The 16,339-nt window shown below is 40.2% G+C and overlaps 1 protein-coding gene across 10 annotated transcripts in view; it reads left to right on the forward strand.

Moving 5' to 3' along the window:
* Positions 1-16,339, forward strand: part of acot7 (acyl-CoA thioesterase 7) — a 131,225-nt gene that overhangs the window by 78,829 nt on the left and 36,057 nt on the right. For 7 of the 10 annotated variants that reach the window (XM_044350793.1, XM_044350796.1, XM_044350795.1 and 4 more), the window contains 4 exons: positions 1,970-2,087; positions 3,445-3,601; positions 15,365-15,456; positions 15,777-15,891. In XM_044350793.1, coding sequence (XP_044206728.1) covers positions 1,970-2,087; positions 3,445-3,601; positions 15,365-15,456; positions 15,777-15,891 — 482 coding nt within the window. Of the gene's footprint in view, positions 1-9; positions 550-1,969; positions 2,088-3,444; positions 3,602-15,364; positions 15,457-15,776; positions 15,892-16,339 lie in introns of those variants that run through there. The other 3 variants (XM_044350800.1, XM_044350790.1, XM_044350791.1) reach the window with 3 other exon arrangements.

Raw genomic sequence — 16,339 nt, forward strand, 5'->3', positions numbered from 1 at the left:
ATTCATAAAGTTTGTGAAAGAGAATGCACATTCTAACTGAACAAACTGTTCTTTAACTCTTCTCTCTTAACTCTTAACTCTTTCACATGTGCCTCGGGGCCTTTTAACAGACATGTTACTGTCTGAAATATTTCCTACTCTGCCTGTCAGCTGTGATACACTAACTTCAGTGTGATGATGACAGATTGTTTTGGCTAGCTGTTGTCTATTGGTGCATCAGTGGGTGTGTTTAGATCCAGTTAGACCAGTTGTGACGCTTACGTTAACACTGCATGACCTCACTCACAGTAGCAGCGGTCCAAAATCTCAGAAGACGTGAATATAGAGACCATAAAGAAGGGAAGTGGGTTAGAGAGTAAGACTGAGAGTCAGTCAGAGTGTAAAGATGCGTTGCTTTAGGCCTCGGAGCAGCAAGGCAGCAGATCAAGTGGATAAGACAGCAGCAGTGGTGGAGAAACACCAAGCGAGTCAAATTCAACAAATCAGCAAAGATGTCAGGGAAGGTGGGGAGAATGGAGCTCAGCAGGGCTCCAGATATCAACTCAGCAGGTACATACACACACGCACACATGCTGCTGGTGCTGAATAAAAAAAAAAATACTTTGAATATTTAATGCTACCTTTGTGAAACTTTTAAATTGTTGTTGACACTGCCTGAGAGGTATTGATTCAACTCTATTGGCATTTTTGAGGCTGTTGTATTGGATTGCAATATGTTATAAGCTGTTAATAACATTTTGCTTCATGTATATAAATGAAGTTGAGAAAATATTAGAATGTCCTTGCAATGTATACAAGAGCCTCTAAGCATATCATAAAGTTAAATCAACACCTCTCTTGACACTATACGTTTCACAAAGATAGTATTTATTACACTGCTTTTGTATTGGACTGTAATGCAGTGTAAAGGAGTTCAATGTAAAGTGTTCCTCTTTCAGTGCTCCTGCTCTGTTCCTGATGCCGGTAGGACAGATACTGAGTGTTGCAACTGTAAAGTTCCCGACACATCTAAATACAACTGTGACTCAGACCGTTCATTCCTAAAAACAAGGAACATTAATCAGTTCAAAATGGCATCAGCTGTACTGTAACCATAAACAAAACATTACATGTCAGTTTATGGTAAATTAACAGTCACCTTCCTGTAAACATAAGGGATTGCTAATGGCGTCAAGATGTAGATTTTCTTGCTTTTTACTGTATACACATTTTTTTAAAGCTTTACCGTCTGAGTCATACTATTTATCAGATCTCAGTGCAACATTGCATAGTTTTGTGGTGTGACATTTATGTGTCAGTGAACTCTGAGTATGTAAACAGATTGGGATGAAGAATTTGAAACAGCTGATGCACATTACAGCGTACTGAACAACATGCTAGATAGAAGTCCTTCTAATGCATGAGTGACTATCTAGGAGCACATCACAGCAGATATGTTCTCTGATAGTTCTCCTAGATGACATTCAGGTCATATTGTTCCTCATTAGTTTGTTACTATCAGTAAGGCCTTTTGTCAAAAAGCAATGTCAGATTCTTTTCTGTGGGTTTTTCCATTGGTATGTTCCCACAAACAGCCTTTCATACATTAAAGCCCACTTCACAAAAATATCAGCCTCATACAACTGAATGAATCAATGAAATCAAGTAAACTAAATATATGATGTGATTGAAATGCCATATGTACCAGCTGTTGTTGCAGTAGGAAGAGACTACCCTTTTCGTCTCTTGAAATTAGTACTCAACTTTTTTTCAGTTTCTCACTCTGAGAAAGTTTAAAAAAATGTTTAAAAGGCCGAATTAAATCTACTTTTAGTTGCCTTCAGTCAGCGCTGCTGTCAGGTTTTTCATATTTATTGATTGACTGTATTGTTTACACCAAGATGCCAAGAAATCTTATAATACAAGATGTGGTTATAACACAAGATGCTAATGCTGTAAGCCATGCTAACCAATCCTCTCTTTACTGCAGGATCATGCGCCCAGATGATGCCAACATTGTGGGCAACGTCCACGGCGGCATCATCCTCAAGATGATCGAGGAAGCTGGATGCATCATCAGCACGCGACACTGCAACACACAGAATGGGGTGAGAGAGCATGATGTACATTCAGACCCTACTTTAAACTATTTTATTGTACTGTAAGTAAATAAAGATGGCAGAACTTGACTCCTTAAGTTGTTGTAAGGTGCATTTTTGGTAGCAATATATGAAAACCATGATAAATTGTTTGCATTTTTTCCTTGTTTACTGTGTACAGTACATATATAACAGCCTTTAAAGGGATAGTTCATAGTCAGTGTATTACCTGCAGACAGGAGAACCGGCACGGAAGCTAAGCAAAGTACTGATGTGGACGAGGCCAGCAGCTAAATGTATTTTAGCCGCCTAAAAAAAGACCCACATAAAAAATCAATATGAGTTGAAGTGCACGCTATATTTAGTATATTTTCACCGCTTTACCTTGCCGTCAGACAGCCCTTTTCTTTTTCAACTGTAGAACTTCTGTATTCCTACGCATGCCACACACTATATTACATTACTCATATTTGCAAACTGCGTAGCTGCATGAATATTGTTTGTATTCAGTGTCTCACCCAGATTTGTTTTCTTCCTCATCGTCTTGGTTTTACCTTTCACCTGGTGAACTTTAACCGGCTTTTGTCTTCATAATTTGATCAGGTCATCTAACCTGATAGAACATTCTGATCATAATCTGATCTGATGCCCCACATTCGACTGTCTGCCACCGCTCAGATCAGACAATACACACAAAGGGGCCTTTGCATCTACTACAGTACATATCTGCCTCATAAAGACACATTAAACTATCTTAATAAAGAATTAATATACTTACAGGTAGCATATTCTTAACTGATTAACCATTGGACAGTTTTAAACAGTTATTCCATCAAGTTAAAAGTCCCTGTGTGAACCAGGAAAATGTAGAATTACAGAGGGAATAGCACATCATAATCAGTTGTATTGTCAAAATACTGTCATAATAAGATAAGATAAATTTCCTCTGTTCCTGCCCATCTCATTACACCGATTGCAAAAGTTGCACATACTTTTCAAGCGCATAACAAAGTTATCTTTTGCAGACATCGTGGTACCAACGTGGATTCGGCATGGTGTCTGTGGTAGTTATTCCTCCATCTGCTCCCGTCTCTTCACCTTACAATTACTTTTAATGAGAGATTTTTTTTCCTTCCTTCTTCCCCTCTGCCTTTGTCTTAGATCATCTGGCACTAATTGCACTTTTTCTGCCTGTACAGTTGTACAAATCATTAATCCTATTAGGGTGAATACTGTGCACAGTAAATAAAAAGTTGATTTAGCCAGTACAAAATTACAACAACACACCAGTGATCGATTTACAGGGTTAATCAATACCGATGAAGTTGCTGGTTTCTAATATTTATGGCTTTTGAATCCTCTCCAGGACCGCTGTTTGGCAGCTCTGGTTCGGGTGGAGAAGACAGAGTTCCTGTATCCTGTGTTCATCGGCGAGGTCGCCCACGTCACCGCTGAGATCATGTACACCTCCAAGCACTCACTGGAGGTGCAGGTCAAAGTCATGGCCGAGAACATCCTCACAGGTAACTCGTTTTGACATTGGCATTTGACAACAGTCACATTCCACATGGTATTCCTATTATTAAGTATAATAATAGGAATACCTTATTATCTAAGTAAGTATTAGATAATAGTTTAAATGAGTAATCAATCGAGATTAAAACCTCAAGGCGAATTATTAAGATTCTTCCTTTGTTTATAAAAGTAGTTTATATAATGCTGCACAGTGATTTCGGTTGAACCTACTGCCTCACCTGTTCAGCAATGTTCACCTTTAGCCTCATTCTCACCTGCATAACTGCAGAGGAGCAGAGATATTCACAGACAGGAAGTTATTCACACACACACGCATACAAATATGTGCCATTTTCAATAATCAGAGTTCAAAGTAGTTGTCGATTTATTTTCAAACAGTCAAGTAGTCAAGTCCGTTTTATTTGTATAGCTCAAAATAAATACATTTGTCTCAGGGAGCTTTACAATCTGTACAGCAATACAACATCTTCTGTCCTTAGATCCTCAATTTGAAGGAAAAACTCCCTTATTAAAAAAAAAAAAAAACAGGGAAAAAAATGGAAGAAACCTCAGGAAGAGCAACAGAGGAGGGATCCCTCTCTGAGGATGGACAGACATGTGATAGATGTTGTGTGTGCAGAACAGACAAAGAAAGAAAAATGACAGAAATACAGCATGGACAAACAAGATGATGAAATAATTGATGGATTTATAACATATATGAAGAATCTGATGGACTAATCAATTAATCAACTAGTTGTTTCAGTTCTGTTGTCTTTCTCTCTTCATTCATCTCTCTCCATTATTTTTATGCAGTTCTCTTCATGTCTCTCTTTGTGTGTCACAACCGGTGACCGAGTACAAGTGCCAGTTAATATGTTTAATTTAAAATAAACAGACATAACTATTTACAAAAGGATAATCACAGGGTATGACGGTCAGCTGCATCTGTAGTGTAAAAAATGTGTGTGTGTGTGTGTGTCACACAAATGTGTTTGAGTATTGAAAACTGCAAAATGTCAAACAAACCAAAACTGGGAGGTGTGTAGTGTATGAGAAAAAAAGAATCAGGTTTATGTACTCTGATCTCGGTAGATACATTCCTTCTTTCCACAGTTTCCAGATTAAAATCCAATTTACACCAAGTTTCAAATTGTTTGTATCTGCATCAGTTCTTTGTCATCTTATATGTGTGTACAGAGACTACTCTGACCCTGCAAAATGCTATTTAATTATATTTGTGAGTGAGAATCATTTTGTCTGCTGGTTGTCTCACTATAATACACACAATTTAAAACATTAAGTGCCAAGAATTTGGCTATACATGAGCATGAAAATGTATTTTCTGAAGCTTTCCATATATGCTTTTGAATCATTAATTCATTCCTGTCACTTACTGTCAGTGAAATTGTGTGCAGTAGAATTTTCTCTCACTATTTTTTCCTACTATCATTTGTTTGTATATGTGGTCAATTTCTTTCAATTTTGAGAAGGTGTGATTTTTTCTAAATGCACTCCAAATACACTCTTTCCAATCACTCTTGTCAGGCCATTAGTGACAAGAATGACCTCACTGTGAAGTTCTGCTGTTTGATCAGCAGAGGGCAGCACACAATAAGTAACACGGCCCCCAGAAGTATGAAAGATGAAACACTGCTTTAGTGCTTTCATGTGGTGCTGCGTTACATGCCGTGACAGGGGAATGGAAACTAAGAGCCATGTTGGTTTCCCGATTTAGAAGCAGTCTGTAATTCTTGTTTATTATTAAGATTTGTGCTCATTTTATGGGCGCTGTGTACACATGTATGTGGGCAGGCTTATACACAGACACACACAGCTCTGAGTCCCTTGAGTAAAGATGGAGAGAGGATCACATTGGGCTGACCTAGCGCTATCTCTGAACCCTTAAATGCCAGGGGCAACAGCAACGTACAGACTGACTGTAACCAAATGTCATGTGCTGACCGTACTGTAACTGCTTGAATTCATATCAAAGTGGGAGAGATGATGTCTATACCTACTAATACATGTATGGACACACAGATAATATGTCATGGTAATGCTGGAATTAGTTTTAGCAGCATAAGTGCAGTTTGTTGATCTCACTGGACTGTATACTGTGTGTTTATTTTTCTTATTTTTTGATGACTTTGCATTCACAAGGTACTATAGCATTAAAGCAACCTGACCCTCTTCTTTTTGATAAGATTACAGAGAGTGAGAATCAGAGAAAGAGACAGAGAGAGGGAGAGAAAGGGGTGAGACAGAAAGATGGGAAGAGAGAGAGGCAGACAGGTATATCGATGAGCAAAAATATAGCAGAGAAGGAAAGAGTGAGAGTAGGAAAGAGACAGAAAGAAGGATGAAGGAAAGGAGGTGTGAGAAACAAAAGAAGTATCCCCTAGACAGCCGTTGCCCTAGCAACAGGCTTGTACTGGTTGGTTGGCTGGTTGCTGGGCTGGAAGCAGGTTGACGGAGGCGGAGGCAGAGATATGAGATGACAGGTGGAGAGCTGCGTACATACATACAGGCATCGGCATGGACAGCCTACTACAGTACATGGCCTGTCAGGAAGGACCCCGAGGAGGGCAGATCAGGAAGAGAATACATGCAAGGCTCTGTTGATTGATGCACATTACAGGCTTTATATTTCAGCACAGTGATAAAATTATTAACATAAGATGCCTTTTTAATGAAAATGGAATTTTTTTTCCTGATAAATATCAAAGATTTGCACTTTTAGAAGCGTATAGCTTCTTTTTTCAAATAAATTTGCATTAATTCTTGCCATATTAGCCTTTTATGTCAACAAAGGGTTGTAGACTATTCTGTAATAAATTAAAAACAGACAATTTAGCATCAGAAAATGTCATGTAACATCACAGTTGCACATTTGCAGTTCTGCTCATAGGTTAGAAGTGCACAACTGTGCATGTACAAACAAACAAAGAGTGTTGAAGTCTTAAGTGTGGGTTCAGTGTCAGGGCATTGTGGGTGTAGTGTAGATGAGCGTAGCTCCGGCTCATGCTGAGAGCGGGCATGGAAGTGAGCTGCTCTGGGACACCAAACTTTGCTGTTGAGCTCTCTGGAGGCTGCATGGGCCAAACACAACATCTGTGATGGGATTTGCTCACTTTATAGCCCAAATTATATTTGAACTCTATAATTACCCTGATTTATATTTTACAGCATCATGGTTCAGTCAAACAAAAACTAATTACAACACATATTAACTATCTATCTCAATGTAGGATAATGAATCAGAATACCAGTATATGAAGGCTATTTTTCTGTAGGGTGAGCAGATCAGTTTATGTCCTCTAATCAGAAACACAGGCAGCCTCAATGCTGAAAGGGGAGCTAGAGAACAGGCTGCAGCTTGGTGGTCTATTAGATCATAGCTATAGGATGTAGGTCACATGTATGTATACCATACAGTATGTGTGTGTATTTGAGGCGACAGCTGTTATGCATATAAATGTATGCATCTCTGTGTGCTTTTACTGATATGTTTTTGTCCAAATCTCGGTAATATTGTCCATCTTTAGTCACAGATTAAAAGATTGAGCTCATGTTTTGGTCTGTGTAGATGTTTAGCTTTTAAATATGTGGATTTGTGCAGGAGGCCATTCATATGTTGGTAACAGAGAAAAAGGTGAATGTGTGTGTTTCTCTTTGCGCCTTGCCTTTAGATTCATGATTTTGTGGCTGTGCGTTTGGTGCATACAAGACAGTATATGTACTATGTGTGTGTGCATATGTACTGTATACATGCATGTGTGTGCGCTTTCATCAGTGTTTGGCCCTTTAAAAGGTTCCTGCGGGGCCGAGGGGGAAGAGAAGATAACGGGAGCAGACATTATTTGCTTCTGTCATGTCGGCTTAGCATCAGGCCTCACACACTGTGGCCCAGTCAGACACGGACGCCAAGTGGATGTACCTGCACACATGCTCTGACACGACGCATGCGCGCACCCGACACATACTGACACACACATGCGATGTGTAGGGACGACCTGTGTGCATACAGAGCCTGATATGCACATGCTGACACTTTCTGCACAGAAAAAGTCACACACCTACGCATTCTCACACCTACACGGATGCACACTGAACACAGACAAACTTCTTTCTAAAAGAAGTCTTTTACTGAGGCAGGACTGGCAGGGTTTTTCATACTCCTGGCTAGATCTTTTCCCAGGCAAAAGGGAAAGGACAAGATCACAGAAGAATGAATTTTACTGTTTGGTTGGAGACTTGCATATGTGGTTTGTGTTTATATTTTAATGAATCTTTGTCTGCGTTTGTGCAGCCATGCATGTCTTGGCAGCTTTTTGCACATGTAAACTTACGCGCATCTTGTTTAGTGCGAAAATATATATTAATTATGTTCTGTGCACATCTTTGTATTTATGCATTCATGCCTATTTCACGTGTGTGTGTGTGTGTGTGTGTTGGGGGAGGAGGCAAGCATCCAGGTTCCACAGTCAGTCAGGCAGCATCTCGTCAGGCAGGCCTCAGTCACGGCACCCCAGGGGAAAGCTGCCTACTGTGGGCACGAGCCGTGATGATTGTCCCCGCTGGGCGGATTGCACATGCGCACTAACACACACACATACGCGCTCACACAAGTTTGCGCATCTATCCTTGTTAGGACATTGCATTGACTTCCATTCATTGTGGACAGCCTAACCCAAATCTAACTTTAACCATAACCAATTCATGCCTAACTCTGACCTTAACCTAAGCCTAACCAGGACCTTAGAAATTACATTTTGCCTCAATAGGACCAGGCTTTGGTCCCCATGAGGACTACTGGTCCCGACAAGATTGGTGTTTACACCAGAAAAGGTCCCCAAGAGGTAACAAAAATGTGCACACACACACACACACACACACGGGCGCATACAGATTTGTATATATTCATGTACAAACATGCATGAAAATACACATATCACACTTAAATACACACACATTCGCAGTTACACAGAGATGCAACATGATACACATAGATCCACTTTAGAGAGATGCATGTACACACACACACATTTATACACACAATCAGGCCTTTGCACACACAGGCTCAAAGATCTGCAGATGTGAAATTGCAGAAAAAGCAGTGAACATTCATGTATGAATACACTCATGTTTGTGCGCAGCCACACTTGGAGCGCACACACACACACACACATGCAAAATTCCCACAGAGGTAATAATGCTTGTATTGCATGCACACTCAGGCACACATTTGCATAAATACAGCATATACAGATCGTGCCCCCTCAACACACATACACAAGCATGCATAGACACAGCTGAGAGCAATGCATTGTGGGTGAGGCTTAAAATAAGCATGACAGTTCTTTCCATGATCCTGGTGGGTCACATAAATGCACGTAGTGAAAGAGTGCTTTGTGAACCTACACAGATACAATTTTTAAAAAGTGTTGTTTCAGGCTTATTTTAAGCTCTGCAGCTCATTGCACTGAAATTAAATTATCTTTATTATTCAATTCTTCAGTCATTAACACCCACAGCAGGAGAAGTAAGAAGTGTGATTTTTATGATGTAAAATTTAACAAATCTAAATTTAAACACAAAATAAAACATGTAAAACTAAAAAAAAAAAGTAAGACCTTTAGTGTGAGGCTGGCTTGACTTGAACACAGAAGAATTTCTTGAGGCCTGTAACAGGACAGATATTTACTACATAAAAAAGGTCATTTGAGTACGATAGAAAACTATGTTTATGTAGTATCGCTCAACTGTGGGGCAGCTTTTCGTCTCACATTTGGACGACATGACAGATTTCAGTCTCAGTTCGGGTCTTGTACAGTTGAAATATACCATAATGCTGACATTGAGTACTAGTTTTCAGTTACAGTGCTCTGTCCCAAAACTACTTCTGGCATGATTTCATCTATTCCTATTAGGCTGTAACATCCCACGGTGGGACTGTAGTTTAGTTAAAAGTATGGAGCCTTGGCTCGGCACAATGGAAAATCTGTGGTTTTGATCATGGGGATCAAGCACTAAGAACGATCCTCGCTGCACTGTCTCTGGGCCTGGAACATGCTGTTCAGGAAGGAGAAAAGAAAACAAGGATTTTTTTTTTTCGCTCATATGAGGGTAGTGGGTAAAAGACAAGGTGGAGAACAGAGAGTTGAATGATAGATGGATGTACTTTATTGATCCGAAATTGGGAAATTCTTCTGTCACAGTGGCAGGTTTATCCAGGCATTGCACGGGACAGTAAATACTTAGTAAATATGCACATCAACACTAGAGGAGAGAAATGTATATCTATAGAGAAATAAACACAACAAATATACATTATAAATGATATACTGGAATACACTATAAATATGATCAAAAATAAAATATAAACGTAGGACAACATACTATATACATCAGACAAGTATGCAAAGTGTGTAATGATGTGCAAATTCACCATGAGCAAAGTTATTGAAGGAACAAAACAGAGTGGAGTTTGGTTGAGACAGAAACTGTAAAGCTGAGAGTTCGGAGAGTTCTCTGTTAGACAGAGCGGAGGTGTTGTAGAGAGTTATTGCTTTGGGCAGGAAAGATTTCCTGTATCAGTCCTTGTGACAGCAAAGCTGAACCAGTCTGATAGAGAAAGTGCTTCACTGTCTGTCCAGTAGGTGGTAAAGAGGGTGGTCAGGATGATCCAAAATGGATAACAGTGTGTTCAGTGTCCTCCTCTCCTCCACAACTTCAAAGATGTCTGGTTTGCAGCCAATTATGAAGCTGGCCTTCTTAATCAGTTTATTAAATCTGTTGCTGTTACTGGCTCCAATACTACTCCCCCAGCAGACTACAGTGAAGCACAGTGCACTGGCCACAACAGACTGGTAGAAGATTTCCAACATCTTGCTGAACACGTTGAAGGATCTCAGTTTCCTCAGGAAATAGAGTCTGCTCATCTCCTTCTTATATACAACCTCGATGCTGGTCTTTCAGTTCAGTCTGTTGTTGATGCGGACAACCAGGTACTTGTAGTCCGCCATCACACCAACATCCTCTCCCAGAATACAGAGGAGGTTGTGTAGCCATCTTCTTCCTTCTGAAGTCGATCACCATCTCCCTGGTCTTTGCCATGTTCAGAAGCAGATGATTTCTTCCACACCACTCCACAAAATTGTCCACCATTGCTCTGTACTCCTCCTCCCGCCCATCACTTACACACCCAACCACTGCAGAGTCATCAGAGAACATTTGCAATCGGCATGATCTGGAGTTGTACTGAAAGTCTGAGGTGTACAAAGTGAAAAGGAAGGGAAACAGCACAGTCCCCTATGGAGCTCCTGTACTACTCTCAACCATTTCAGACAGAACACTGCCCAGTCGGACAAACTGCGGTCTGTCTGTCAGGTAGTCAGTAATCCAGAAGATGTTGGACGTGTCCGCCCTCATTGCTTGCAGCTTCTCCCTCAGTATCAGTGGCTGGATGATGTTGAACGCACTGGAGAAATCAAAGAATGTGATTCTTACAGTGCAACCTCTTACACCCGGGTGTGAGTGAGCTTACTGTAGCAGGTAGATGATCGTCCACTCCCAGATGAGGTTGGTAGGCAAACTGCTGAGGGTCCAGCGATGATTTCACCCGCACTATCTCACATGAGATGCGAGGGCAACTGGTCGATAGTCATTGAGGCCAGATGGAGTCTTCTTCTTGGAACATGAACCTTCCACAGCACCAGTATCTTCTCCTGGTTCAGGCTCTGGTTGAAGAGGTGTTGCAGAATAGCAGATAGCTTCCTGGCACAGGTCCTCAGAACCCTGGGTCTGATACCATCAGGGCCTGCAGCCTTGCCTTGGTGGCGTCTCCCCAGCTGTCTGCTAACCTGGCACGTAGTCACAGTCGCGTTGCTCTGCTGGAGTTTGGTCTCCAGCTTCCTGCTGTAGGAGTCCTTGCACTCCCTCAGCTTCACCCTTAGGTCGTCTGTACACTCCTCAGTTCTTTCCTGTCCCCATACCTGAAGGCTTTCTTCTTCTTATTGAGAAGTACATTCAGGTTACTGGTGATCCAGGGCTTGTTGTTAGGGAAGCAGTGTACAATCCGGGCTGGCAAGGTGGTGTGTTCACAGAATTTGATGTATTCTGTGATGCAGTCTGTCATGCTGTTGATGTCCTCCCTGTGTGGCTCACAAAGCATATCCCAGTCTCTAGACTCAAAGCAGTCCTGCAGTGCCTCATTAGCTTCCTAAGACCACCTCCTCACAGTCCTTGTGGATACAGGCTGCCGTTGGACAAGAGGGACACACTTTGAGTAAAATGAGTAAAAGACAGTGATAAATCAAGTGAAAGTGCTCAAAGAGAAAGAAGGACATGAGGTCAAAGTGGACAGAATGGGGAATAGATTTTGGAGAAAGAGAAGAAGAACAAGGAGGGAAGGAACAACAAGATAAATGAGAGATCTCAGGGTATTGCAGACTGGGATTCGGGACCATTTAAACTACTGACAAACAGAAAAAAAATGTGCATTTAGGAAATTTCAAGGATGGTATGAAGCAATGATTGATGCCTTAAACTTAGATTAAAGGGGATTGGATGAGGTATAAGCAGTGCTAGAGGGATGTTTCCTCCACTTAAGCACCCCTGTGAATTGTCAAATCAGCCCCCAAAAATGCTCTAATTTATAATTAAATGTGACAGAGCAGAGTGTTCTGCTGCCTATCATGCAGTTAAAAATGTTGCTGTCTTCCTGAGTGTCTAAGCCTGACAGCTGCTGGTGCTACTTGTTTTGTAGTTAATATCTGATTTGCTGGATTTATGTCCTGTAATCAGTTGAAAGTTCTGTGTTAGACACAAGAGCAGTTTGATGAATTTGATTTTTTTTTTTTGTTTTTGCTTGTCCTGCAGCAGTATGTTTTATTACTGCTTATGCTAAAGTGCTTTCTGTTTGCCAACATTATGCTCCTGTAAAAACAGTCAAGTGGTGCTAGCTGGATTGTCTACTGTGTAATATCCTTCCACTCGCTTGCAGTTTTCTTTTTTTCAGTGTACTCAATGCACTGCTGCACGTGCGTCACTCAGTCTTGCTCCACTGATATAACATCAATTAAAAAAATAAATCTGCCACTGCCAGGTGCCATTTGTCTCAGCTGTCATCATAGCTGCCAGAGTCCTCTTTTACATTCATGGAGCTCCTCGTTCTAAAGCTGCCACTAGACAAACTTGAAGAACTACACACAAAGTCACTGCGCTCTCAGTCAGTTTTCAATAGCATTGTGTCATAGAGTGTGGAAATTTGAGTGAGCAGATTTTTGAGGCTTGTGTTCAAGGTGGAGGAAGCCAAAATCGTCCTATTCACCAATTCATTAATGCTAACTAAGTAAGCCAGCTGTCCTTTGTGTAGTTTAGGCCCTTCATTTGTGACTGAATTATCTATAGACACAATGAAAGCAATAACATAAAATTAACTGATTTATCAGTAAATATCAAGCATTTTATTCAGATTGAGGTATATTCGACATGTAGTTTTTAAGGTGCATGTTGTAACTGTTTTGCCTCAACTTTGTTGTCTTGTAAAAATGTGCATGATATTGCAAGCATGACGAAGAGTAATATGTGCTGTTTTACTGGACATACTGTGAAGGTAACAGGGGTGAAGTCCAAGAGGCGACATGGTCAAACATTGACATTGTCTTCATTTGATTCAGAGGGATTTAAAATTCAAAGCCAGTTCCCTGGTTGCGTTCTGGTCAAAAAGGTCATCAGTCGGATTGGGAATGGTTCTTAGCGGCTGGTTCAATCCAGTAATTCACCCTCAGTTCCTCTCTCACTCCTCTTCTTCCTCCCTTCATCCTAAACACAGTTCACTTAAAAGGTCCAGCAGTAGCTAATAATAGACTGGAGTCTCTCACTCTTGGTAGAGTCAAGGATATGTAAATATGCCTCCCTTTCTCCTGTGGGCAACTTCCTGGTTGCTGGCAAGGGCGGGAGCCAATGAGAAGAGGGGGAGAGAAGCCCGGTTGGCATGGCAACGCAGCCCAGTTGTCTGCACGGTTTTAACTCGCGTGTAAAATGCAAATGTTATTCCCCAAGAGTAGCCTGCCATAAGCCTCTGCTCCCACTCGTTTCTCTTAACTTCTTCCTGCTTTGCGCACAAAGTCTTCAGCTGGTTTATTGTCGATCACTTTGGTCACAGTGCACACAATAATGTCACAATTCTCCATTTCATTAAGACTTTTATTTGTGAGATGTCCTATTTTCATGGCTATATGGATGCAATGCAAATGTATGCAGTGTCTATTTGACATAAGTAAGAATAGTAGAAATATGGGCAAAGAAACTATTAAAAGAAAACAGATTTTTGTTGTTTGGTTAATAAAACTTTAGTTTAATTTCTAATTGAATAAAAGCCTCATCTGTCTTAATGAGACACATAAACCCAGTTCAAAAGAAGGTGGAGCCATAAGTAATAGCCTTTAACATTTGAAGACAGTGATTTCATTTCAACCTGATGCCCTGTGCTGTCTCTTGTCTGTGTGCCTCCCTTGTTTGCCATAACAACACAACCTCAAAATAACCCCTTTCTCTCTCTCTCTGTTAGAGAATTAAGTGAAGAAGTGTAGGCAAAATAGAATAGATAACACTTTGACAATCTCTCTGGCTGATTGCTATGAGATGTGAGTTTAGTCTTCTGATCTTCTGGTTCTTAACTTCCTGTAGGAAGGCAGAGCTAATGCTACAGCCTCCAACCACATCAACGTGTCATGTACTGAACTATATGGAACTACATGGAAATATCAGGCCCCTCTGTTTAGTCACAGAAGAAGCTTGTATACACAATAATATTTTTAAGTAACATTTCCAACATTTTTTCCAACAACGTATTCACACAGGAGACAAACAATAACACATAACATCCAGAAACTCACAAGAAAATGGAAATACATATCTAAACAGTGAAACTACCAACTTAACCTCAGTTAAACATTCCTCAAGATTTCAACAGTTTAATTCAATAATTGTCTTTGTTTGTGAAGCCAAACAATGTTTAGCTAAAAAACAAAAAGTCATTATTAACGTATTGCTGTTATCGACAACACTATTAACACTGAGGACATACTGTATATTACAGTCATTTTGTGCAGGACGGAGTCGTAGACTTTTGAATTTTTCTCTTATATTTTCACATATTAAAAAAGATGTATATGAAAAGCGTTCATTGTCACAGAAGAAAACCTCGAATAACTGTCAACAGCCAAAAAGAATGAATGTCACAAAATAAATATTTATATAGAGAATTTAATGAGTGAGTTGCTATTGTATTTCAACCATTTTATAATTACAACATGAAGTGCCGAAAGTTCAGGATTTAGGGATTATGCTAAACCTAACCAAGCGCTAACTGAGGGAAACAGTTTAATAAATGTGAGCTTGTTTTCTGAATAGGACATGAACGATTGTCTTTGAACAAAGTCCTCATTTGTTCCTTTGTTTGCAGAAGAAAGACTTATCTACAGGCGGTGCCAATGGATTTGTTAAAAACTGGATTGGCTTTTATTAGGGTGTTAATAAAAGTAGCTGTTGTTTTGACAACTATTTCAAAATCGTTCGCTCCATTGTTGTTTTATTTGAAAGACGTGTCAAAACTTCTAGCTTATTGGTTTACAGTCACAAAACTCGGGAGGAAATTGTCTTTTGCACGCTAAATGTGTCATTTTATTTATATTATTTATTTAAAAGTTCCTCACCAACATTTTTCTTGGTACAAGAATCCAACCTTTTCTCTGTGATTCTAGGTACCAAAAAGCTGGCCAACAAGGCAGCGTTGTGGTACGTCCCCTGCTCTCTGCAGAATGTCGACAAGATCACAGAGGTGCCGCCCATCAAGGTACATGGAAAGCTTTGTTGCTCTGACTTTAATGGACCAAAGTTTGGCATTTTACCCTTTTGTAGGTTCCTGTCAGCCTCTCTCTGTCTTTCTCCCTCGATACAGTATATCAGAGATAAAAGGGTATTCATGAGAGAGGCCATCTGGTCAAGATAAAGATATTGACATTTAACAGCGTGAAAAGTCCATTTCACTCATCTCACTTGTCTTGAATGTCAATGTGATAAAAATATTCTTTCATACTACATGCAGTGCAAATCTTGAGTGTGTGGATGTGTACACTTGTGCATATGTTCATTCTGTATATGTTCTGTCTGTAGTATGCCAGTGCAGAACAAGAGGAGGAGGGAAGAAAACGCTATGAGGCTCAGAAGATGGAGAGACTGGAGACCAAGGCTAGGATTGAAGAGGTGGTGCCATATCCATCTAGCCCAGGTAACAGACTAACCTCAAGGCCTCAAATGCAAACATACAATAAATAGGTTGTAGGTAATGTTTTCACTCCCTCCTGGATCTTCATTTTGTGGTACAGTGAATGTGCAGTAAGTTCACTTGATGTGGCAACTGTGGTAACATGACGACATTCAGACATAAATATCATCCAGCCAGTGTATGTTTTTCTTCCCTGCACCATTTACAACTGCAGAACAAAGTCAAAAGCAAAGGTTTTAATTACAGTAGGAATTTTTTACTTTATCTGCATTTGATATGTATGACAGTATTGCTAATTACTGATGTAAAATAATGGCAACTGTCCACAGCGTAAATGAAGAATGCCTCCTGCTTTCAGTAATTAATGTACTTGGGTGCATTGTTCAAAAGTGTCTACACACTGTGGACGTACAAGAAAGAAGTTCCGTTTTTATTGAATAATTGTAGGTTG

Source organism: Thunnus albacares, chromosome 5, assembly GCF_914725855.1.
Source record: "Thunnus albacares chromosome 5, fThuAlb1.1, whole genome shotgun sequence".
In the NCBI taxonomy this organism is placed as follows: Eukaryota; Metazoa; Chordata; class Actinopteri; order Scombriformes; family Scombridae; genus Thunnus; species Thunnus albacares.